The sequence below is a fragment of the Hevea brasiliensis genome, chromosome 15 (genome assembly GCF_030052815.1).
Source record: "Hevea brasiliensis isolate MT/VB/25A 57/8 chromosome 15, ASM3005281v1, whole genome shotgun sequence".
NCBI classification, from domain to species: Eukaryota; Viridiplantae; Streptophyta; class Magnoliopsida; order Malpighiales; family Euphorbiaceae; genus Hevea; species Hevea brasiliensis.
In genome coordinates, this window is record NC_079507.1 from 49,055,661 (window position 1) to 49,082,021 (window position 26,361).

Genomic DNA, 26,361 nt, shown 5'->3' on the forward strand with positions numbered 1-26,361 from the left:
CTGACGATCCATATAATTTTATCAAAAAAAATAACATGTAAATTTGATCCGATAAGCTTAAATTTGATCTAAAAATAAAATAAATAGGATTTTTTTTTGAACTTTTTTTTAAATTATAATTTCAACGTGCAATCTCCAAATTAATTCAAAATTCTTTCCCTATATTGATCTAATGGATATTCTAAATCAACCTGTACAACTCTAAATGACTCAAATTGGAATCAAAAACAAACAAACAAGATCAAAGATGACCCAAATGACTCGAAATAAACTCGTCCAAAAGAAGCAAACAAACAACATCGAAGACTTGAACCTACGTGACACATTTGCCACCTTTAATTGATTTGAGTTATGATGCTTTTAGAGCTCATTGCAAATCACTCCTTTAAAAAAGCTAAGCTATTGGTAAAAACCAAATCCGCAATCTATGACTACAAAATACGTAGCCGCCTGCTTTAACCAAGTTTGAAAAAAGTCTCGATGATCAAGCAACATCATGAAAGTTTGACTATTGGCAATAGAATTTTTGCAAAAAGTGAGAGTAGGACAAGCGAACACCAAAATTTTTTCATCTTACATTAATAATTTCAATCTAGTGTAGGTACTATAAACAATGAACTGCGAAATTCGCTAAGACTGATCCTAATTCGAATGGATCCTGCACACGACCATACTTACAGGAGGAGGAAAACTGCACAAGCTATAATCAATGCTTTACACCAGTGGGAAAAAATTTACACAGCAAGACACAATCTCACCTGGGATGAAGCAGAAGATAAAAGACTCTTCTTTCTTGGTCTGTTTCAACATTGATAGAGAAGTCCAGAGATACAGTTCATTCTGATGTGTTGAACATGGAATCAAGAACTAGATTCATGGGCCCAAAAAGTGTCTGGATCTGGGCAGAACAAAGAGAAGTCTTGCATTTCTAGATTAGCAATGTGCCAATCGACAAAACGAGCTTGAATCGACTTCAATAGCAGAAGGATCATTGGCAACAACCACCATTTATCATCCTCCCTGTTGGCAAACATATTTCTAAGGCCTTTAAGTTTGATTAAGCATAAATGAGATAAACTTCTAAAGAAAAATTAAGAAAGGCTAAATTTCCCGATCAGCATGGATAAACTAACTATTCGATATAGCACGCATAGGCGACAAAATGGAATTCAGTTAAACTTTATATGGCAAAGTCATGGAAACAAGAATTATGAACTACGTTGACAGATTAGGTCATTTCCTGCACTAATGAAGTAAGTGGGGACTGGGAAGGGAAGATCAAATTTGCTCAAAGATGCTATCTCATTAATGAGTCAAGCTATCTGGATCAGTAGACATTCAAATTTGACTTCACTTTAAATGAGCCTGAACACAAGTAGCTCAATAACAAGTCTAGGGGTGTGTAATCAGCCGATTCGGTTTCAAACCAAACCAAACCGCACTAACCAAAAATTAAAATTATAAGAACCAAACTATAAAAGAAACTGAATTGATTTGGTTCACCAGTTCTCAATAAGAATTTTCTCAAATCTCAATTTCCATATGCAAAAAACTCATCAATGGATAATACAGAAGCAAAACAGACTCAATAGAAGAAGAAGAAGAAGAAGAAGAAGAAGAAGAAGAAGAAGAAGAAGAAGAAAAACAAAACAATACAGTCTCAAATCTCCAACTCCATGGATCAATTCAGCTCTAAAAAGAAAAAATACAATGCAGAATTAAAAAAAAAAAATACAAAAGCAATAACAAAATAAAAAAGCAACAGCTCTCAAATCTCAACAATCAAAATTACAATTTGATAATAATAATAATAATAATAATAATAATAATAATAATAATAATAAATGCAATAAAAGGAAACCCATAATCAAGCACAAAATCAGGAAAACCCATAGCCACGAAAGACGCAATTCTGGTTCAAAAATTGAAACACTGACAGTCATAAAGCCTTGGATGAATGATACTTCTTGAGTCTTGACTCAACGAGATAAGGAACAAGCACAATAGAGCAACAAGGGCTGAGGAGGCACCGCAAGTAGGCACAAAAGCACAGAGTTGTGGCAAGTAAAGGGCTGTTGCAGGCTGGAGGCTGAGGTGCAGTTGCGCATAAAGAGAGAGAAGAGTGATGCAGGGAAAGAAAGAAAGAGAGAAGGGATCAAGGGATCACTGGGAAGTTGGGTTTTCAGACTTGGGCAGAGGAGAAGATGAATGCAGTGCAGAGGAGAAGGAATTAAGGAAGTTTTACGTTTAGGCCTTAAGGGGGCAGGAATGGGCTGGGCTTTTATTTAATGGACATGAGTTCTATAACATAAAAGAGAAGCAGCCCATTTCAGTTAGTTTGGTTTATTTTCAGTTTTTTGGTGAAAATAACCGAACCGATCTAAAAACTTAATTTTTCTAAAATTAATGACCGAACCAGATCGGTTCGGTTCGTTTTTTCAGTTTTAACCTTTTTCTGCTCCCTAAACAATTCAAGTTGAATTTTTGTAAATTACCATGTTTTGATTTCAATTGGCTCACAAGTAAAATCAAGTACAAGTGAGACTTCAACTATTAGTCTTGGTTTGTCATTCACAGCTCGATTATGTGTTATAAGATAACTAAATTATAAATCTCACCTTCTAATGTTCAATGTGTTTTCCTTGTCTGGTGGCTGGAAAGAAGAAAATCCATAATGAACTATGCCACAGATGAAAGCCACAGCCTGCAAAAAGCAACTCAAGGGTCACTGCTTATGAAGTCAGCGGGACGCATAATTCATGAAACAACCATGTAACTCTGAGTTTGTGCCAGGTTCTTTCTCCAAATTACAATAATAGGTTATGTGCATGATCAGATTGCTGGCTTCCGTCTTCAATTTTATGAATATGATAATGCCTTGCCAAATGTAGACTGAGCTCAAAATGAACATAACTTGAAAACCATACTGCACTGTTAGTATAACTTACAATGTTAGACAGAGATGTGGCATTCCACAATGCATATATACGAGCAAGTGAAGCTCTTCTAGGTTCTCTGCTGAATAAGGCATTCAAACCAGCGGGAAATGGAGAAAGCAAGGATAGAGGAAGAATAAGCAGGACTGCAAGGAAAGCGCCAAGAGAAATCCAATAGAACTGAAGCAAAGCAAGGAGAGTGATGGAAAGATCTGCCAAAAGCATGATAGTTATGAAAAGCTGAAGTGTGTCCTGAAACAAAACATTTAAGTATTAGATGATAACAATATCAAGATAATCATCCTGGTAAGAAGATCTAAATGTCATCGTCCAAGTACCTGTCGCCCAACAGGTCTTGTATTGTGCAATAAGAGTGAAAATGGAAAGAGAAAGTCTCTTTTATACTCCAAAGATTTCAAGGTAGCATCATTTATCAGACCTCCATTAATTCCTCCAGTCATCTTTTTACGAGATAAAACTTGACTCATGTATGGACGATCCTGTTGCAGCTGCTTAAGACTTCTGCTTGTGCAAGAGGCACTCTTCCTAGAAAATGGCAAATAGAAGACCAAAATAAGTTGAAACAACTTATAACTTAATTAACATAACTGAACTTCAGAAACAGGCTAAGATGTTGAAATTTGTTACAAGCCCATAAGAGTTCTATGAAGAAGCATAAATTGATAGCTATAATATCTTTACAGATATTATTATGTTATCCCAACAATTAAGGGTTTACAAAAAATTTTTGAAACATCAGATACTGTGACTGTTACTTGAAAGTTGCCCTCTCCAAATCATCTCCATTGAAGACTAAAATAGGGCTGTTCAAAAATTTGGTCAACCAACCAACCCAAGAGAAACTGACCAAACCAACCCAACTTTGTTATGTAGAGTTGGGTTCACTATGGTATTGGTCGGTTTTGGTACTTGATCTTGGTACCAGCTGTAAACCTATGCCAAATTTTTGAACCAAACAATGATCTCAAACAAGAAATTAAAAAAAAAAATAATTCTACTACTAGACTTTTCCAGCTAGCTTATATTTTGTTCAGTTTTTGCCTATAGCAAATCAGAGACCTGAGAACAAAGACACAAAAATTGAGTCAAGATAATTCATCAAATCCCCAGAAATGGTTATATAGCCAAGAAAAAGAGGTAAAATCCAACAAAACTAATCACAGGAAAGTTGTGGACAAAATGAATGGACACTTTCTGTTGCTTGATATTTGAGTTTGTAACTTGTTTAGTTTACTAAGACTAAATCCCACTATAAAATAAACAATTCATGACATATTATATTCATATTTATATTTCTAAAAGTTGCAAAAAGATTTTTATGAACTATCCTTCTAAAATAATCTCATAGACGCCCGTTATTTACCTTGCACATTCACTGTTGATTCTATCTAACAAATCAGACTGGTGCATACTGTAGAAAGAATATTCACCAACCATTACCAAGATACCCAACTGATAGTAACCAGAGGCAGTAGCTTGGAACCATCCAAGCTCTATCTTAACCCCATGGAAATCAAGTTGGGGATTTGCATGACTATTGATCCAATCAATCACTGGGAGCAGTGCAGAGCGGATAGACCCATGCCTCACAGTCCTCAACTGAGCATTTAAACCAGCCACCAAACGATTCCAGACAGATGGTGGGACATGCTGGAAATAACATTTCTGTACGTCAGATGAATTTTAGAGAGAGTGATAAAATTATGTGAAATCATACCTGTCCAAGAAGATTGGTCAGCAATGAGTCACTATGAAGACTATAAGGTGACATATAGCTCCCATCCCCACCAAAAATTATGCACATAGGGAATCTCTTTTTTATTATAGATACAATATCTAAGCGCTTCTCATCACCACCAAGGAAAAAATCAATATATGCAACCATCAAGTCTGGTGTTGCTCCAACCTGCATCAATTGCCACACATATAAAGGCAATGAGAAAGTAGATCTTCCCATACTGGAAAAAAGACAAAATAAGAAGTCCTAAAAAAAAAAGATTCTGCAGCAAGAGAATAGAAATATTTTACAGGTAAATATAAAGGAATAAGAGGATCCAAGCCCATGCAAGAAATTTATTACTGTAGAAGTGCTATCTGCCTAGTTCTAACAGAAGATGGATCTCTCGTTTTATCCTTCATATAAAGCTTGAGCTTGTGACAAGATTAAAGGGAAAAAATAAAATTAGGCGTTTTCATTTGACAGTTGTACCTACCATTAATCCAGTAATAGTGGTAAGAGAGGATAGCATTGTTTTAAAAAGATTTGATAGCACTATGAAACTTCAAAAGCTTACTTTAAGTTACTGCAGGGAAAAAAATGGATAAAAACTAAAAACACCTTTACAAAAGAACATTGCTATCTGAAAAAACCATCAGGCTATATTTCTATGCCTCATATCAAAATTTAGTTCATGCCAAAGTTCTCAATCCTTTAAATTCCATTTGACACCCTCATGTGATTTAACTCATTGGACAAAATACCCTTCAGGTTACAAACAATTAATAATCCTTTTAAGTTGTTTTTCTTTTTTTTTTTCAAATGGAAATAACGTTATAGACACTTTTGATATATAATAGCTATTTAGCACAAACAAAATTCAAAATATGCCATGAGTGGGAAGGTATGAGAAAATTGAAGAGTTGGATGTTGGTGTATATATATTTAGGGTCGATCAATAATCAGTTATAAAAAAAGAAAAAAAAAAAAAGAAAAACCTGAACTGAATTGGTTGTTTCTGTTTGGTTAGATTCAGAAGGGGAAGAAAGAGTAAAAAACTCTAAATAACAGAACTGAATTGAACCTATATATAACCTATGTTACATAAACATAAACTCTCTTTCACGCTGCTTTCTGTGTGCCCCTCTTCCCTCTCCGCTCCATGTACGTTCGCATGCTACCTCTCTCAATTTCACTTCCCACCCTCATGGCTTGTCACTCACCTTCGCCTCCCTTTCATCACATCGCTCATGACCTATGTTGCAGTATTTGGACGGAAGCTTCTTTTAACTTATTAGTTTGTTAGTTTTTGCTGCACGGTACTTTGGCTTTGTTGGTGTCACGTGTATTCACAGCTGTAGTTAGTTAGCACTTTACTCATTTTGTATATAAGCTGAACACTGTTCTTTTCCATTCAATTCAATACAACTGAGATTATTTTTCCTCTCAATTTTGGTAACCGCCCCTGGTTTCTCAACCTACGTCTCAAGCAGGTCATCATAACTCTCGCAGTCTCACCTTTCGCACTCACAGCCACAGCCCACAGTTCACAACCTCACTCACCTTCGCCTCCCTTTCATCACATTGCTCATGACCTATGTTGCAGTATTTGGAGGGAAGCTTCTTTTAACTTATTAGTTTGTTAGTTTGATGCTGTGCTGTACTTTGACTTTGTTGGTATCACATGTATTTACAGCTGTAGTTGGCACTCTACTCATTTTGTATATAAACTGAACACTGTTCTTTTCCATTCAATTCAATACAACTGAGATTACTTTTTCTCTCTCAATTTTGGTAACTGCTCCTGGTTTCTCAACATATACTACAAGCAGGTCATCACAACTCTCTCGGTCTCCCTCTCGCAGTCACAGCCACAGCCCACAGGTCACAACCCTCTCTCACACACATCCATTGCAACATGGTAGCCATGGTTCAAATTTTTTTCCCTTCACTCTCTTTCTTACTCTTCTTTGCCATTTTTTCATATTTGGTTCAGATTCAATAATGAGAGATTGGAAGAAGAATTGATCAACTGAACTGCACCAAACTAATTTATTTCAGTTTGGTTTCTCATAAAATAAATTTAGACCGAACCAACCATTTGCACAGACCCCTACATATATCTATATAAGAATTTTTTTTAATAATTTGTAAATAAATTGAAATTATAAGTCTATTAAGTAAATTATTTAAAGGAGTTAAGTGAGATTTAAAATATTGGGTTAATTCAGTTTTCAGGTATAAGGGATAAATTTGATTTGATGGTTTTTTAGATGGAAATCTTTAATGGGGGTTTTAAGTGGCGTACCCCCCCCCCCCCCCCCCCCCTCAATGTGAAGTTTGGTGCATGTTAATGAAATGACAGCTAAAAGTAAGAAAGCAAAGAAGTCCGACCTTCATCCCTTTATACAGTGCTCGTGATCGGCAAGAGCGGAGACAAGAATGGTCATATTCAGACTTGACATATTCCTGAAGTCGATGAATTTTATTCCTCTGGCGCCACTGTTTCCAGGACCAGGCACAAGGATAGGCAAGCACTGAAAGTATGCTATGGACTGAACCTTCCCACCAATCGTATGCAGCAACAGAGTTTATCTCATCAATGAATCTGTTAAAAGCATCTTCATACCTGCAGATCAAAAAGGCTGGCGATTATGGATGAAATTAAAGATAGAGCACAAAACCAGCAAATGTAACATATTTTTGTGCTTCTAATGGGTGGCGTATAGGAAAAAAATATCAGGGCAGGGGTTGAAAAAACCGCAGATCCAAAAAAAAAAAGAGAGAGAGAAAGAGAAAAGGATGTGAACTTCAGATCAAGGCTTTAAATTGTAATTTCAATACCAGACTGTTGCAGCCAGAAGTGCAATGGTTGTGGCCAGCACTTAAAACTTTTTTAGAGAGAAGTAGCTTGCTAAAATAAGGGGCAAGGCAAAAATTAACCATCCATAATTGGTGTAATGTTCATAATTGAAGCAATGAAATGATCAGCCAAAAAAGCATTATGAAATCTATTATATTATAAAATGTCCATTTTTAAAACCATGTTTTAGATAGTATCAAGAAGTGGATTGAGTTTATTAGGGTCAAGGGTTTTTAGTGAAATGTGATGTTTCAACTGACACCACTTCACTGAGAAACATACTATTAACCTAGATTGAAATATGACAATAATTGATAATGTTATCACCTGATGCTCTTCATGAGGTTGAAGTTTACTTACACAATCTCAATAATTGCATTGGGTGGAGAGTAAGGAAGATGCCAGGGCTCCCTAAAAGTATTTGGACCCATAAAGTACATCCTGTAGACATGGCTCTGGGTTTCTTCAGCTCTAGTTCCCCTCACCTAAAGTTGGAAAAAAGTATAAGTGAAAAGTTGAAAGTGCTGCTCTAGCCACAAACAACTGAACTTGAGACAAGTAATATTTGTTATTGATACCATACCTCTGACAAGGAAAGCAAATGTGGAAAATGGTGATGACTTTGGTGGTCAATTGAGTGTACACCATAAGAAGATCCTGATCCAACCAATTTTATTCTCAGCGTACTCAACAATAGAGCTAGAAGCACCAAGAGGCAGGACAGAAGAAGGGCAAATGGCCAAGGGCCTCCAAATGTATATATCAGCTCCTCAAGAGGAGTATAGCAATTTGGCATCCTGTATTTGTCAGATATGCATTTGTAGGGACAAGGTGGCCCACTAACTCCTCCTGCAATAGGTTCTACTTCAGATAAAATAAGCACAAAATGGAGAGAGAGAAAGAGAGAGAGAGAGAGAGAGAGAGAGAGAGAGAGAGAGAGAGAGAGATTAAAAGTAGTATGACAATGCACCTCGCACATAAATGAAATTCGCACGATTAGGGAGGTGCTCAAAAGAGCAAGGAGTGCAAAGACTTTCATCAGAGCCTTCGACTTCTTTGTAAGTGCCAACAGGGCATTCCTATGGATAAGCGCACAAAGACATTTATTCAGGATGATAAATATAGTTCACAATGTAGACAATGAGTATAAGAAAGGGGGAAAAGAAGAAAACTCAAATTTCACAATCTAAGAAGGATGTAATTTTTCACATCATATATGGCACAGCAAATTTGAAATATATTGCAGAGCACACAGATGAAGTTTGCAGAAAGAAAAAGTGAGCCAGCTACGAAGAGAGAGAGAGAGAGAGAGAGAGAGAGAGAGAAGAAAACCAAATAAATATGCCTTCAATAAACAAAACACTCATAATTAAGTTATTCGGCACAAGTGAAAAAACTACAAAAAGTATATCATTTAGGTATTTATGGAGATTATCAGGCTCTTCCTTCCCTAACTCTTAGACATTTCAAGAAGTTTCTGGACTAAACTAACCACCAAAATAGTATAAAAATATAAATGAATAGGAGAATTGCAGATCTACCTCTGTTTACATGATAGCTCATAATCCGTTAATTTTAACAATAAGGGCAAATAATCATATCAATCCAATATGAGCAAACAAAGTAGGCACCTTGCAAAATGTACCATAGAGACCTTTTGGACATTTTTTGCCAGTAACAGTGCCTTCCTCCCCAAAAAGACCACCATTATCGCCAGCACCTCCACTGTCAACAACATGACTGTTCTATGAAACATTTGAAGGCACTTATACACAGATAATGCATAAGAAGATAGAAAAAGTTGAAAGCATTTTGAACATGCAAGGAAGTCCACATACATTTGTTGCTACAATGCACCATGGGATCTCATATTAAATAATATGGGGTACCATTTTGCATATACATATAATTGGGTGGAAGAATAATACAATTCAAGACCTAGTCCTACATAAATTTAAAGCAAATTCACAGAACATTAGGTGTAGAAAAGGTCTATCACATCAGTTGCTTAAATATCACAATCAAGAATATCAGAAGTTAAAACTTAACATTGTTCTCAGAGGTCCTTGTTCTAAAATTATACCTGTATTTAAAAATTCAAACAATTCATATTTCAGAGACATACCTACTGTTGATTGAACCACCTATACTTGCAACTGGAATGTATTCATCCCCACTCTCTATCTTAGACCAATGAAAATGAACCCTCCCACCCCCACCTCCACCACCACCAAGAGGGCCACCACTCCCCCCAAGGACAGATAAACAAGAATTCTCTGCAAGCACAAGCTCCTGAAGGAAAAGAAGGATTGTCCCACCAGAACCTCCACCAAGTCCACCAACCAAAGAATGATTACTATTAGTTGATGTTTTATCAAAGCTTTGACCATCAGCCTTCAAAGATCCATGAAGATCGAGCCTTAGAAGTGGCCACTGGATGGAACCCATCACTAGCAAGAATGAAAAATAAGATTGGTAGCCATGATCTGACAATAATTTCATAAATTATGCTTTTTGGAGAAAATTCTTGAAGCAAAAAGGCAAGTGGTATAAAAATATTCGTAGAGATGTCAACTCTAGTTCAGAAACATCCAAGATCATAATCGTGTGCAAAGAAGAGAAGAAAAGCATAATAAGGATAGAAGGGAGATTTTTTTATGAAACAAGAAAAGCATGATAAGGATAGAAGGGAGATTTTTTTATGAAACATGTCATCTAAGGAAATATTACCAATCATTCCTCCTCCAACCACATTCCCGTATGACTGATCAGGACCCTCAGTTCCACTTCCCAACTCACAAGGAAGAGAAGCATCACCATACTTATTACCACCATCGCTCATAATGCCATTAAAGTATCCTGAGCCCCCTCGTCCCCCATGCCCAGCTCCACTGCCAGCCCCATTAGAATAGTTTCCTTTTCCAACACCTTCACTACAACCTGAGAAAGGAGATCTTTGGATGGTTAGAAGCATAAAAATGTAACATCAATTTTCCCTAAAAAAGGAGAAGTTAGCATAATGACCTTCAACCAATCCAAGAATACAAGAGCAATAAGAGACGAAAAAGGAAGAAAAACAAGAGAAAGTAATCCTAGGAAAACACTCCCTACCTAATCCTGATGCAGTAATCAAGCCACTAGTATCAACAATGATTGTTCTTGCCCTGTGGATGTGAATAATACTCCCCTTGACAATGCCACTCACAAGGAGATCCTCAACACGACAAATCTGCCAAAAATAAAGTGAACTTAACAATACCATAAGGATATGCAATAAAATAAAAAATTCAACAGTGGAAGAAGCTACATCCGAAGAGTGGTTGAAGCATACCAATTTAAGGTTACGAAGGAACAAATGAAGATGAAAAGTTCAAAGATGACCCATAAACAAAAAGAAAGCACAAAACCTGTATCATAACATGACTAATGCTGTCTACTTTGTTGAAAATACTACTGTACAAACACTCATAATGGTGTACGTTTCTCAGACATAATGGAAAATTTCCTCAAGTTTCTAAAACTAAGAAAATTTCCAAGCACCATACTCTGAAGATGTTATTAACACACTAAATGAGAAATGGATTCAATTTATTCTAACATAGGAGCGAAAAGTAATTTGTTTGACAGAAAATGCTGTAGTTTACTTCAATTTTATGTTTGACCATGCAATCCCTGAAAGCTTTGAACATTTGCTACTCTAAAGATAAAAATAAATATAGTAAATTCAAAGTAATATTTCCTCTTTGGCTCTTTCAACAATTGTTTTTCCAAGAAAAAGAGGCATCACAAATAGTCACATAGAGAAAAAAGTATATCCAATAACGGATAAAGACCTTAGAAAGCATCGATTTATCCCAGACAAAAAGAACCCAATACCAGTACTGCAAACTACTAAAACAGTCCTTTGTAGGTCACAGATAATGCTGCATAGGATTCAATTTATGCTAACATAGAGAGCGAATAGTAATTTGCTTAACAGAAAATGCAGTAGTTTAGTTCAATTTTATGTTTGACCATGCAATCCCTGAAAGCATTGAACATTTGCTACTCTAATGATAAAAATAAATAAATTCAAAGTAATATTTCCTCTTTGGCTCTTTCAACAATTGCTTTTCCAAGAAAAAAGAGGCCTCACAAATAGTCACATGATGAAAAAGGTATACCCAATAAAAGGATAAAGACCTTAGAAAGCATCAATTTATCCCAGACAAAAAGAACCCAACACCAGTACTGCAAACTACTAAAACAGTCCTTTGTAGGTCACTGATAATGCTGTATGCTTCGCTGAAATTTTTCCCTCATGACTAAGTTCAGTAAGCAGATTCCTAACCACACAATTTTTCCTTAAACTGGATATAGTAGAAGAGCTTAAGTCAAATAAGCCCAGTCCCAGAACCAGTACTAGAAGTGGCATCATATAAGATCCCTACAACTTTGCCAAAGACAAAAACTCAACATGCTGGCAATAATTATGAAAAGACTGAGGCAAGTTGGATAACAAGAAAAGAGTTCATTCCATAGAGAAATTTGGATTCTTAAGATATTTTGATTTATTAATCATTACTTGTCTACAAGCCAGATCTTGACATCCAGTTTGCATCAGTAACTTCAATCAGTCCAACACAATCTAAAACTAAAATCCAACAGCAGATAAATGGGCTAAAACAATTGGAGTGTGTGCACCAGATTAACCAAAATAAACAATTAATACTTTAAGGGGACGTTTGGTACGAGGTTAACAAGGGTAATTTTTACCCTTGTAACTTTTAATCCCTTGTTAATGTTATTTGGATACTCATGGAGATTGGGTTAAATTTTCACCTCATTAATAGTTATGCCTTTTTGAGGGGTTAAATGTTAACCTTGGGAGACTAAATTAATAATTACCCTCTTTAAACATTTAAACTTACAAAGGTAATATTTAACCCTTGATTTTTTAACCTTTTACCAAACACATCCTAATAGATAGCTCCATCAAAAGCCAATCCACCAAATAATAGTAGAACTCTTGGTCTAAGACACCAGCATCAGTAAAATGTATGACTTGTACAATAAGACCAAAGCAGGGAAGCAATTCATAAAGGAATGCCCTACATACAGACACTCAGGAAAAACCTTGACACTACCCCACAATTAATAAAAAAAGCAAACTTATCGGCACAAAAGAAACACCATGATCCATATCTATCCATGGAAAAATTACAAATAATGACCACAGAATAAGTACAATACAATTTCATCCTCCTTTCTTTACAAAACTTGCAATAGACCCCATAAGGTTTAAATGTGCCAATTAGTTCACCCTTCCATTAAGTAATCACAAAGTCACATTGTAGAGAAGAGGGCAATTGCCCCTCTTAGTTTCTGGTTAAAAGAAAAATATAGATATTGATGATATGACATATATTAAACATTTAATATTGCTTATATACGGAAAAGATATTTGAAACCTTACCATTTACATTAGCTTATATCAAAAGTTAGACGAAGAGAAAAAGAAGCTTGATGTGGATGACAGAGATAGTCTAAGTGTGAGAAAGCAAGAAAGGGAAAGAAGTACAGGAATTTTCCAAGATTTATGCTATGGAGTTTAGTAAGTAATTCACTAATTATTTTATTCTCTTTATTTTGTATTAACAGTTTCTGTTCACTCAAATTTGCATGCTACTTTATTGATGTTGATTTTAAATCATTGGACCAATGAATATGCTTTTCTTTCCCTTTTTTGTTAGATATTGTTTCTTATTATCGTATGCTAAACGCACATTGCTTTTTGGCGGCTCAAAATAGGTTACATACATCTATCATTCACCATTGTTAGTTTGTGTACTCTGCATTCTAATTTTGAATTTCGTTCCAAACTAATTTGAATGGAGAATGAGAATGAATATGTACACAGTAATTATCTAACTATCACAAACATATTTGGGCATTGCCCCTTTTCACTAGAAAACCTAGCTTCATACCTGCCACTAAGTAAACATTAATGAATTATCATCTCAAAATAGGCATGTAGGTTAAAGCCAAAGGTTTCTTGCTTTTAGTTAAACAATTAAAAAAAAGTCCCGGTGGTTGGTTTTGATATAGATTCATACTTGAAATTTAGATGTGCTTTCTTCATACATCCTCTTGTCAAGTAGACATCAAGAGAAGGGACAACAATTTTTATTGTTTAAAAAATGGAAGACTGGCAAGTATGGCCTAATTTCAAAAGGTTTTTCTTGGTAATCATCCCTTTGCCTTATGTTGTTTACTCGCCAAATCTATTAGTCAAGAATTACTAGAAATGAAACCTTATTTGACAACAATTAAACTCCTCCCAACCAAGGATAAACATGTGCTTTAGTCCTAGCATGCAACACCTCTTCTTCACTACCATACAAAATCTCCATTTTAACTCAAGAAAAGAGGGAGTGATGAGGAGGATTTGAGGGAGCAACTCATTTTTTTCACCATGCAGAACCTCCAATTGAAGTTCACAACCACACATCGTCCCTCTCTTAAAATTATTGGAATTAATGCAAAAATTTGAGTTTCAGTTTTTCCCTGGCTTTTGGGTATGCTATCATGCATCTCTGTTCAGGGCTTTCAGAACAAGAGAGAAAGAGAGAGAGAGATAAATGGCTTCATTGTCTTCATGCTTATTAGGAATGACAAAAAATCAATGTTTTGAGGGCAAATTCTAACAATGCAAGAGGAAATTATTGCAGTTAAAGATGTAAGAAGTCACGCAAAGGGTTCATGTATCATTCTAGTGCGCTCAAATCCTTGCCTAAAGATCCTTATCACCTATATGATTGACTATAAGCAAGGTTAGCATCCCACATATATTTACCATTTTATTGATTGAGACAAACATGTATTAGAATCATAAATATACTTTAAATGAAACTCTTACTTGAAGAGAAAAGGAAAGTGTATAATTAACATGGCAGTCATCTGGAGGAGTTATCAAATCTACTGGGCATGTCTGACTCTGACAGAGTGATTGTGTAACCCTACAGCAAAAGAATCAGAATCCAAACATAAAGGAATTGTCATAACCCTTTACTTATGAAAAGCACAAAATATCCTAAAGCCCCCAAAAGTAGCTCATACTCACACACTTCTGCCAGCATCATCACCCAATGGAGCCTGTAGTAATGAACCTGGTCCAACCTGTGAAGCAAAGTGAGCTGTAATTAATTATTTGCAAAACAAACCTGAAAGGCAAGAATGTAATGCCATAATTGGCAATGCCAGTAAAGGAAGAATAGTAAAACAGGGGGGAGAGGGGAATTAGGCTTAAAGAAAGGTCCATAAATGCTGCATAACGAATCATGAACTTGCTATTGGTTACCTATATGAATTATGTCCTTATTCCCAGAAATCCAAAGGTACATTACTAAGACTATCATTGTTTTCTTACACTATATAGAAATTCCATTCAACATCCATAACTTACTCATATGCCTTTCATCGAGAGAAAAGTAACAAAACCTTCTCATAGATTTCTGACTCCAATAAAGACAGATCATCAATTTTAAATATGGAACGAAATTACCTGAATGCATGTGAACATATCTGTGCTTATATAAATTTTGAGATTTTTAAGTGATAAATCCATATTTCAATACGAATCTCCCCTTTTATATGTTTGTTCTAATTATTAGCAATTAAGGATTTATTTTTATCCATTAGGACATGAAAAGTTTTGTACCCCCAGAACACAGCTACTATGGCAGAAAATGGAAAGAGACAGAATTGCCACATTGAGAGGAAAAGAAAAAGAGGAGTTCTAAGGCTACCCTTCTTTACTTTTGGCAAAGGTGGACCAGTTAGCCTACAGTGCTGTTGGGCTGATTAATGGTTTTAAGATTTTGGAGGTTCTTTGAGCCTGGAATAGAAGTCGATATGCAGCTGGTTTTTGGACCACTACTGGACTCATTCTGTTCTTGAATTGAATTTGGGGATTGAGAAAATGAATCCATCAATTTACAGCAATTACAAAAAAAAGTAACACTAATGGGAAATGAATTTTAAAGAAAAAATAATGAAACACCTCTATACACTAATGGCTTACAGTTATATTGTAGAAGAGAGAAAGGGAGAGTCGCTGGCCTTTGATTGCATCACCATGACCTGTCAACCTCAGTAGCCCCTGCCCATATACCCCCAAATTTGCATTTGAGCTAATGACAGAATTAGCCTGCAGAGATGAAACCAAAATAGCAGCCTCAAATAAATACAGACAGACATGATTTATATTTTTATGAGAGAGAGAAAGAGAGAGAGAGTAATCAAACTATAAGGAAGCTATGGAAGCCACCATACCCGTAGAACAATCAGATTCCTGACTTCAAGGATGGAAGCAATAACAAAAGTGTTTCCACCTCCATCAATTTCAATTTTGGAGTTCCACATGAGTAACATTTTGACAGCAACTCTAAATGCACCAAACACCTTCATTTTGGGAATTGGAAATTGTAGACCATGAATGGAAAATAGCATAAAACTTTGCAAAGTCTTGAAGAATAGAACTCATCCCATGCATAAATAAAGTAAATGCAATCTTTTAGAAATGCTCACTATGACTACAAGAAATGATTAGCAAATTTTCTTGTCACAAACTCAAACTTGGTTCCTACTCTTAATAATTACGGAAGTATTATGCTGTAATCTGGTAAGACATTATTGCATATCTATTTTGAAATATATAATATTTGTATATGCAATGTGCTATCTCTATGTGCATGAGGATCTGGCATGTGTGTGTAACCTCAGTTAGGTTTGTCCCACTAATTATATTTATTTCATTTCCATTTTACGATCGGTATTTTGTCAGATTTGTATCCTAATGTATCAAATATCAATTTGCCTCCCTAGAATTGGTGATAAGTAGCAAAGAAATATCAATAAATTACTTGTATTAACAAACAATTAGAAGAAACATCACAGTTCTCCAGCAAACATGCCTTTATTATTGAATCGCTCATCAGAAGTTCTTCTGCCACCAGCTCAAATTCTGATACTGGGTATGCAGACAATCCAAAGGCAATACTGCCTCCACGATATACACCGAGTTGGCCTCTGACCTTCACATTCAAAGACTAAATCTTTTTAATACCATGCTTCAGGCTGAGGGCAAAAAAAAAAAAGACCTCTACAGCAGAGAACAAAAGTAACAAAGAAGGAAAGATAAATGAGGATATTTCATCCAGAAGCGGCTCAGATACAAAATATAATAATATAAAAACCAGTAGCAACAACTGCATCCATGGGAAAGCATGGAAGCATAAATATCCAAGAATCATATGCCCCCCACCATCTAAAAATGATGCATCAACTGGGGACAGTATATAAACTCTCTGACAGTGAAGACATCTCATAAATCTCTATCCTCTTAACTGAATTATAAAATAGACTTAAAATCATGCTTTAATTCATTAAACCATGCTCCAAAATCACAAAGGTTGTGCTCTCAACATCCCTGGATCCAAAAAGGAAACGTATTGTGCTAGCTCAGTTAACAGGCTTCACAATCTACAACAGAAATAAAACTCATGCTAGTGTCACATCTATCTATCCATATATATAAAGCAGGAAAGTATTTCCATGGTGCTGCCATGTGTCACTTTATTTAAAGAATTTGCCACATGTCACCCTATATAAATGAGTGTATAACTTTCTTTTAATGTAATTATTTAATTCTTTTTTTTTAATTATTAAAAAGTTTACCACATGTCACCCTCCATAAACGAGTATATAACTCTCTTTTATGCTAATTATTTAATCATTTTTTATTTTTCTTTTAATTATCATTATTATTGACATTTCTACATTAATTTTTATGATTTAAATTATTATTTTCTTTAAAATTTCATAAATTAAGACCTTTGCAACGAAATGCATTATTTAAAATTTTTTTATTTTACTTTTTTTTTATAAATTTATTTATACAAAAACATTATTTGTCACATGTTACTCTTTATAAAGAATGAGTGTATAACTCTCTTTTATGCTAGTTATTTGATTTTTTTTTATTTTTCTTTTAATTAGAATTATTATTGACAGTATTACATTAATTTTTATGATTTAAATTATTACTTTTTAAAAATTTTGATTTATAAAAATTAAACCTTTGTGATTAAATGCATTATTTAAAAATTTTTATATTGCTTTTTTTAATAAATTTATTTATGCAAAAACATTATTTGCCACATGTCACCCTCCACAAAAAATTTGTATAACTCTCTTTTATGCTAATTATTTGATTCTTTTTTATTTTTCTTTTAATTATCATTATTATTAACATTACTATTTTAATTTTTATGATTGAAATTATTATTTTCTTTAAAAATTGATTTTAAAAAAATTAAGGCCTTTGCGATAAATACATTATTAAAAAAAATTATATTGCTTTTTTTAATAAATTTATTTATATAAAAATATTATACGTTAATTTATACTTCAATTTTTTATTTTATTTTTAATTAATGAAATATCTTTTCTTTTTATATAAAAATAAATTATAGTAATTTATTTCATATTGATTAAATAATAAATATGAACTTTATATTGTTTTTACCATTTCAAACCTATCTTCACTTTTGGAGAGAATTTTGCATCATTATTACAATATTATCTCCTTAAATATCTCCTATATTAAACTTATTTACATATAATTAATGTATAATTTACATAATATTATTTAAATAGTATCATATTATTGCATTCGAAAAATATTATTTAATTGCATATTCAACTCTCAAAATTTTTACAATCAACTTTAAATATTACAAATCAAAAAATAATAAAATGTATTAATTGATAATATTATATTTAAAATGAATTGATTGTAATTTTTTCAATGGAAGTATATTTTTTATGTTTTATATTGCTTTTTATTTAATTTTTTTTAATTATTTAGGATATTAATGCAAGTTTATACTAACAATTAGAGATAAGTCTTTTAATAATTTATATAATATTAAATTTATATTATTGTATTATAATTGATTAATATTAATTATAAATATAAATATATTAGCAATTTCAATATTAAAAATTAAAAATTAATAAATCCACATGCAAAAGCACAAGCATTTAGCTTGTTTAGAGAATGCAATGAAAGTGGAGTGAGAAGAATGGTAAAAGAACACCAGTTGGTATAGACAAAATTAAACTCCACAAAAGAAACCTATCTTTAAGTCTAAATCAAGCATAAGGCGTGTACAAGGTTGGATTGCATGAGATGTCAAGGTGGAAATGTTTCATGCACACTTGAATCCATTCTTCATCCATGGTGCAAGTCAGACTAACAATTATTACACTGGGATATCATCTGTCAACAGGAACATATGCCAATAAGAGGAACCTGGCAAACACTAATATAACCAAGAGTTACATTTTTGCTTCCATCTTCATTTGAGAGATTACAAGTATTATTCAAAGAGAAGTATAAGCTTCCAGAGAAGACATATTCAGATACTAGACAATATTCATATTAACACTCTTTAACTACCGATTGATAAATAATAATAGATCAATTCATGAAAATGGTATTAAACTTGATAAAGGAAAAGATCAGGAAACCTGCACTCTAGTCCAAAGCAGTGGAACCAAAACTTTTGCATTATTCTCCACGAAAACATTTGACCACAGAGGTGTAGTAGGGAAATCTAGCAAAGGGGTTTCTGTTTCTGTTGTCACATTGTCATTGCCCACTCTTAAACTCAGTAAATCTGCATTAAAGAATGTACCAGCTGCACCAGCATTTGTACGACAACCAATACTCAGGCCACCTGCCCCATGAAAGCATAAAATTAACATCAAGAGACAGCCATAAAAGTACCAGTTCTGCAAGAAATCTCTACAAAATGGCATAGAATAATAAATAAATTAGCTGTTGATAAAAATGATGATTCCACATCCATAAGCATGTTCTTTATGAATCCCAAGAAGAAAGGGAAAAAAAAATAAGAAAAGCAAACTGAGACTAGATTATTCAGCTCACTTTCAACACAATTTAGAGTACAGCCCTTGGTGAGGTTTCATAATAGGCTTTGCTCTCACGTCAAAAAGATACCACAGCTAAAATAAAATATGACAAGTCCAAAGTCAAATTGCACGCCCCATGACCAAGATATGTGATACATAATATATTCCATGTAAGTTGCAATGAATAAAACAACCTTAGTCTGTGTTTATTAAATTACTAAAGGATATCTTTTAGCCCCAATTACTGGCTCCAGGACTTTAGTCAATATATTAACCCTTCTATTTTGTGATTAAATGAATTGTTTCCATTAACAAAATCTTTCAATAATTACTTCTTAAGATTATATAGCATATAAAATTTCTTTACGTAAGAAAGAATTATTTAGCAGTTGACTAAATGGCCGAAAACTGTTTCTACTACGAGATACAGAAGTTCAGTACAAACCATGAACAGCAACTTTCACATCTTCCTGTATGCTGTAACAATCAAGAGAAATTCTTCCGCCACCACCTCCACCCCTTCCCCTCCCACCTGCTGCGCTTATGATACCATATCCCTTCCTATGCAATTCAACATTATAAAAAAGTCCAATCATGATTCTCCCAAGGTAACATGCATGCATAAAATGTGCACTAGAAATAATGGGCAGAAAATAATAAATGGAACAAAGATCATATTTGTCTCTTTACTTTTGCTTGATGTATAAATAAGCCCAAATTGAGCTTTTTGCCCACTTGATCAGCACCTTCCTGTTAAGCCTGTTTAAAACCATTTTCTGACAGGTTGTAAACATTTGTAGATGGCACACCAGAAAATCATAAAAAATTGAGGAAAATATTATTTTTTATTTGATTAAAATATTTATTGTTGTGAAATCCCCATTCACAAAACCCAAATTTAGAGCATTTCATTCTCTCTCCTCCAACCTCTCACCACCATTTTCTCTCAGATTTTCCCTCACTTTTCCAAAAAGTAAAAGAAAGAAATCCACCTCTCTTAGGCAAACTTCTTCTCTTTCTTCACTCTCTCACATTACCCTAGGAGTGCCTGCAAATTCCCAAGCGGGCCCTGATTCAACCCAATCCACCAAAGTCTCCTCCATAACCTCTAAAATGAAGGCCTGGGTATATAAGGAATGTGGAGGTGTCAATGTTATGAAGTTTGCCGATAAAGTTTTTGTACCTGAAGTAAAGAGGACCAGATTTTGATCAAGTTTGTTGCTGCCACTGCTTTTACCCAGGTTGATGACAAAAGAAGACAGGGCAAGTTCAAGGCCACTGATTCTCCTCTTCCTGTACATCACTTTCTTTTCTTTATTTTTCTTGTATCTGTTTTGTTCTAAGAAACTATGACTAAACTTTTTTTTTGTTTCCCTCTGGTTTCTTAGCAGATAAGTGGGTGGTAATGAATTTTTTTTATTGGACTACAATCTTTTGGTTTTCCAATTTTTAATTGAGATGGATTTCTAGTGAAGTGGCTAAAAGGATTTAAAATTTTTCCCCATAGACTATTCCAGGATATGATGTTGCTGGTGTGGTAATAAAAGTTGGTAGTCAAATGAAGGGACTAAAGTAAGGGGATGAAGTTTATGGTGACATAAATGAGAAAGCATTGGAAGGGCCTAAACAATTTGGCTCATTGGCAGAGTACACTGCTGTGGAAGAGAAGCAGCAGAAAACATCGCAATTTGCAACTCCTTTTTCACCGACTTTAAGTAGCAGAAAATTGGTTTGAACATAGACTAACAAATTGAAAAGGAGAAGAGACTCCATTTTGTGTGACTATTAGTAGCAGATGAAAAAACTGATTGGAAGCACAAAAGCAAAGGAATTGAAAGGGAGCACAAACGCAAATTATGGATTTGCAGATTGCCTAACTAGCCCCTTTCTCTCACCTCCACCTACATATTCAACAAGTGTGGCAATTCCTGCCCATTTAACTATTATAATTTTTAAATTTATTTTCTCTCACCTTCCATTTATTTTAGTCACAAATAATGGATCAAACGCAAGTTTCTAAAGCAAATACTACAAGTGCCATTTTCTTGTCAAACTTTGGGCCTAAACGGGCTTCAATAAAAAGGTCCGGATTTATAAGGCCAAAAAGCTCATTTTACGCTTGTTTGGGCATTGGTCAAAAATATAGGGGCTTATTTGTGCTTTGTTCCAATGATAAATTGTCTGATTCAAGTATTTCATTGTTCAGCTTTCTAATCTTGCAAGGAACATAAAATGGTCAACACTTCCCATCCTCTGGATTGTACTACAACAATAATACTTTTTTTTTATAAGAACAGAAATATTGTTAAGAAAGAAAGAAAGAAAGATTAGAGAATAAGGTTCCTTGAATCCTACTCAACATAAAATAGCAAAAAAAAAAAAAAAAAAAAGACAACAGCTCCTGTGAAACCCCTGAGATGTGAACCCACAAAGAACATAAGAAAACTACTAAGTCTTAGTCCCATAAACAATAGTCTGGTGTTTGAAAATGCAAGCATTCATCTCCATCCAAACTGCTCCAAAATAACCCAAAAAAATCCAAAGAATTTGAACATCTTTTCTACTACCAAAAATCTCTGAAGAATCCAGTCCAAACATACCCATTTCATATGGCCCAAGCCACCTCATGATATAAGAATAAGCATGAACAAGACACACTATACCTACAACATATGATGCATACATTGGAAAATAAAGCCTTAGTCAGCTGCCCTTTTTGCTACAAGTCATCAGTATTCAGTTTATTGAGAATTGCAGACCAAGCAACTCATTGGTAATTTGCTATCCTCTTAAGCCCTTACCTTAAAGCAGCACCTAAAAAGAATAAGCAGTAGCCATCACACAGTGAAGGGCCTATTTGTCCTACTTATAGACTCCTTTCACTGATCATTAGAAAGAAAAAGAAATGGCTATCAAGTATCAAGTGACACACAAATAAACAATGAAGTTTACCCAAAAAGAACGTAGTCAAAAGATGATTGAAGAAGAATCATGGTAGAAGATGCCACTGCAAGCTTATACCCAAGAATGTGATTGGGAGTTTGAGACTGGCCATAAAGGCAATTGAAAAGCTATGCAAAGTTAATGAGAAAAACAGAAAAAGAGAGAAGAAAAACACCATGGGAAACATGCTTAGAAATCAGAAGTCAACTCAAGAAAATTAAAACCTCATTTACTTTAACACTGGTCAGTCTTTTAAGAGTACATCATTAATTATAAACTTTCAGACTCTTCAATGTTCTTCTATGATTGGGTCCCCATTCTAATGAAAATTGTCCAATGAGGATCTTTGAAAAAAAAAAACACACTTCAAGAGACCTAAAAATTCATTAGACACCCTACACGAACCATTTTTATAACACTGCTCAATCACTTAATGACTATAGAGCTTGATATGTACCAGGTTTGAGGTTGAATGTGTCCTACCAGATCTTCCTTGTCAATTACAATGAATATTTTCATCAAAAAAGATAGTTTTTTGGGATGAGTGTTCTTCTATGATTGGGTCCCCATTCTAATGAAAATTATCCAATGTTGAAGAGAAAAAAAAAAAAAACTCACTTCAAGAGACCTAAAAATTCATTCGACGCCATACATGAACCATTTTTATAACACTGCTCAATCACTTAATGACTATAGAGCTTGATATGTACCAGGTGTGAGGTTGAATGTGTGCTACCAGATTTTCCTTGTCAATTACAACGAATATTTTCATCAAAAAAGATAGTTTTTTTTTTTTCGGATGAGAGGCTTCTTTCTGAGATTAATTTGGCAGAAACCGATTCACTTAAGTGTAGAGGAGGAGCAACCCAAGCACTAAGTTGATGGTACTATTTTTGTCTTTTGTCCATTTTGAAATTGTACAATGGCTTCCAAGACCTACAGAGAACAAGTCTTCCATTTTTCTTGCATAGCAGTTGAATTTCAATTACTTATACGCACACACTTTCATGGTCATGCATGTATTTGAGGTTGAGGGGACAACCTAGATTTGAGGCACGAACTTAATTTCTTGCATCAAATAAGTTTTTATATTCAAATAATAAAAAATAAATTGATGAACAACTATGGGTGAAAGTCGATGAGATTCATTTGACAAAGAACAATGCCACCAATCGATTTTAAAAGCAACATGGTGTCAGTATACACTTCAATCTAATGATCCTGAACTCTATTTTGACAACACTATTTGGGTAATTTGTGCAAAAGGTTGTGTTTTGATAGTGGAAGAGCTGGTAGCCCCTGTTAGTTATTCTTGCCTATTTGTTCTATTGGTAGGCATAACAATCAACAGCTACATAAATTACCCAAAGAGAAAGGAAAAAAGCACAAGTATGTAATTTATCAGGGTGTATGTACTCACAACTTTACAGCATGTATAAAGATACTTCCACCAGAACCACCTCCCCTGTTCACTCCGCCATCCCCACCTTCTGCAGTGACAGATCCATTCAAGTATAGTAGGTCCTTCACTTGAAGCTTGACACGTCCTCCACCATTCCCTCCAAACTTATTATCAGGAGAGGAGCCACCACCCTTACTCCCATAGCTCCATGGCTCAGCTAAAGTTGACCAAGCATAAACATCACCACCCCAATTATTTGTCTTATTCTTTTTCAGACAGGAAGCACCTCGACCACCATGACCTCCACCAGCTCCATCATACCCAACTGGTGTACCACTAGTTTGAGGAGGTGGCAATCCCCCTAAGGCAGTTGTATTTATAGAAGAATCATGTCCCATGGTCAAGTTGGCAGCAGCAAAAACAACTGAACCAGCAACAATAGTTGCGTATTGACCAATGTTAACATTGCCAGTCATATTAAAAATAATCATACAGCCTTCCAAGGGACACACAATTGAAATATGGGGGAGTATCTCCAGGTTTCCTGTACCATATATGTAAAGATCAGAATCCAAATACAAGTTTGAATTTAGCAAGCAGGTGGTATTAAATGATCCAACTCCTTGTAGGTCCTCACAAGATACAGAATTGTTTAATGGGAAAGAAAATTCCTTCAATTTGCCATAGTTCGACATGCCATTTCTAGAATCATTGCTTAAAATTGAACCAGAATTATGCAGCCAATTCCCTGACCAACCCCCACCTCTATACTGCCCTGAACTATGAGAAAGAGTAGACGTACAAAGACTGCCCAAAAGAATGCACCAGCAAAGATATCCTTGCACCAAAAAAGGACACATTACCGCCCACAACAACCCAAGTACAAGACTCTTATCACATGCACGCAAATTGTAGGTTACAAAGCCTCAAGCAGCTCAGGATGGTCATAAACTTGTCTAGTACAGTCATTAATAACCCAGCTGTCCAGAGATACAATTGATCGCGTAGCAAAGCACTCCTACAGCCTACTTCAGGTGAATCTTAACCTGCCAAGAAGGCCATCAGTTTATGGTTAAAAAATGTGAAAATGAAACATCAAAAGAAAGAAAAAATTTCTTCGAGAGAATGTAATTTTCTACTTAGAAAATCGGAGGATGAATTAAAAAAACTTCAACAATGATTATGATATTTGGAACAAATATCAATTTTTCAGCCAGAGAAATCACTAACCCTAATGAAAAGCACAAAATCTTATCATAAAAGCAATGATGCAAGTAATTGGATAAACTATCATAAGCCACATGTCATATACTTTGTTTCTTTCTCTTTTCCTCTGATCAGTGAAATTTGGTACATGGCAGTTAAATTCCACTGTAAGAAACAATATCCCTGACCATATTATAAGAAAATTTCCACCCCATCAAAACGTCAGCAATGTATTAAACAGGAACTACAGATCTTGTGCATTGCAACTACTATGGCATCAAAATAATACCTCTGTCATTCAGCTTTATTACACTGATTTCCACCTGTCTAATAACTATTCTGCATCCTTAATCATTATTACATAGTTGAGAATTTACATCATTCATCTTGAATGTTCTGTATGTCATCTCCAGTGCCTTGTTTAACAAAATCAGATGAAGGTGACAAAAGCTCATTAAGAAATTCTTGCATCAATATCAGCATCCAAATAGTATACATGAGTTCAGTTACATGTTTTCACTCATAATTCATAAATTATATTCACCTGGCAATGTACAACACAGATGGTAATTCAAATATTACAACCATTTAACTCCACAATATAATTTTTAACAATACACAATCATGTAATTAATTTACACAATTTTTGAACCACAATAAAATAAGCATTAATCCATTTTTCAATTTTTGGTTGTATAATTAACACTATATATTTTACAACATTGCCCAAAAAAAAAAAACTGATCGATCATGCAAATTCAATCACTCAGACAACGAAGATCGCACATTCAAATTCTACAAATCTATGCCTAAATAAACAAGCTCATACATACAAATACAACGTATACATAACAATTACACATTCAATATGCAAGCATATACTGATTTATATGTAATTCTCACTCAAAATAAAGCATGTCAGATAACTACAGTTCTACTCAAAACGCAATCGATCTTGTCATTTCAAGTACGAAATTCAAATTTCCACAAGGAAAAATCAAACAACACAAAGCCAAAATCAAAACCGAAACGGCAAAATCTCAGCTAAATCTCGCGCACAATACTCAAAGCTCAAAGCGAAGTCGAACTCAGATAGAGAAACAGAGAGAGAGAGAGAGAGAGAGAGAGAGAGAGAGAGTACCGTTTGGCGAGAGAGAAAGTAGTGGAAATTCTAGTGAATCTCAGGGACGAAGCTTCGCTTTTTCCAAACGGTTTCTACTTTCTGCTTTGTCTCTTGCTTTCTTTCGCTTTCCTTCTGTTTATTCAATGATTTGTTATTTTTCTAAATATTATT

At 34.5% G+C, this 26,361-nt stretch overlaps 1 protein-coding gene across 3 annotated transcripts; it reads right to left on the reverse strand.

Annotated features, from left to right (window-relative positions):
- Positions 1–549: 549 nt before the first annotated feature.
- Positions 550–26,361, reverse strand: LOC110645205 (uncharacterized). 3 transcript variants are annotated; one of them, XM_058137233.1, is made up of 24 exons: positions 26,209–26,322; positions 25,357–25,483; positions 23,880–24,907; positions 19,962–20,077; positions 19,112–19,320; positions 16,492–16,611; positions 15,851–15,979; positions 15,600–15,725; positions 14,640–14,695; positions 14,436–14,535; positions 10,649–10,766; positions 10,268–10,477; positions 9,663–9,987; positions 9,169–9,262; positions 8,508–8,616; positions 8,121–8,386; positions 7,898–8,022; positions 7,069–7,303; positions 4,675–4,863; positions 4,321–4,607; positions 3,275–3,482; positions 2,949–3,188; positions 2,619–2,704; positions 550–1,020 (listed from the first exon to the last, which is right to left on the reverse strand). In XM_058137233.1, exons 3-24 carry the CDS (start codon positions 24,719–24,721, stop codon positions 861–863), a joined length of 4,350 nt encoding a protein of 1,449 aa, XP_057993216.1. In that variant the 5' UTR covers positions 24,722–24,907; positions 25,357–25,483; positions 26,209–26,322; the 3' UTR covers positions 550–860. The 3 variants fall into 3 exon arrangements, with proteins under 3 accessions (XP_057993216.1, XP_057993215.1, XP_057993217.1); XM_058137232.1 differs by lacking the exon at positions 25,357–25,483 and having other exon boundaries at positions 26,209–26,361; XM_058137234.1 differs by lacking the exons at positions 23,880–24,907; positions 25,357–25,483; positions 26,209–26,322 and adding an exon at positions 20,207–20,304.

Excerpts from the sequence above, each read along its gene's own strand:
- LOC110645205 (XM_058137232.1), bottom strand. The coding sequence starts at position 24,721 with ATGTGTCCTTTTTTGGTGCAAGGATATCTTTGCTGGTGCATTCTTTTG. Across the intron at positions 9,988-10,267 it reads GGTTGGAGGAGGAATGATTG|TGATGGGTTCCATCCAGTGG; the intron begins GTAATATTTCCT and ends CATTCTTGCTAG. Across the intron at positions 8,387-8,507 it reads GAATTTCATTTATGTGCGAG|GAGGAGTTAGTGGGCCACCT; the intron begins GTGCATTGTCAT and ends AACCTATTGCAG.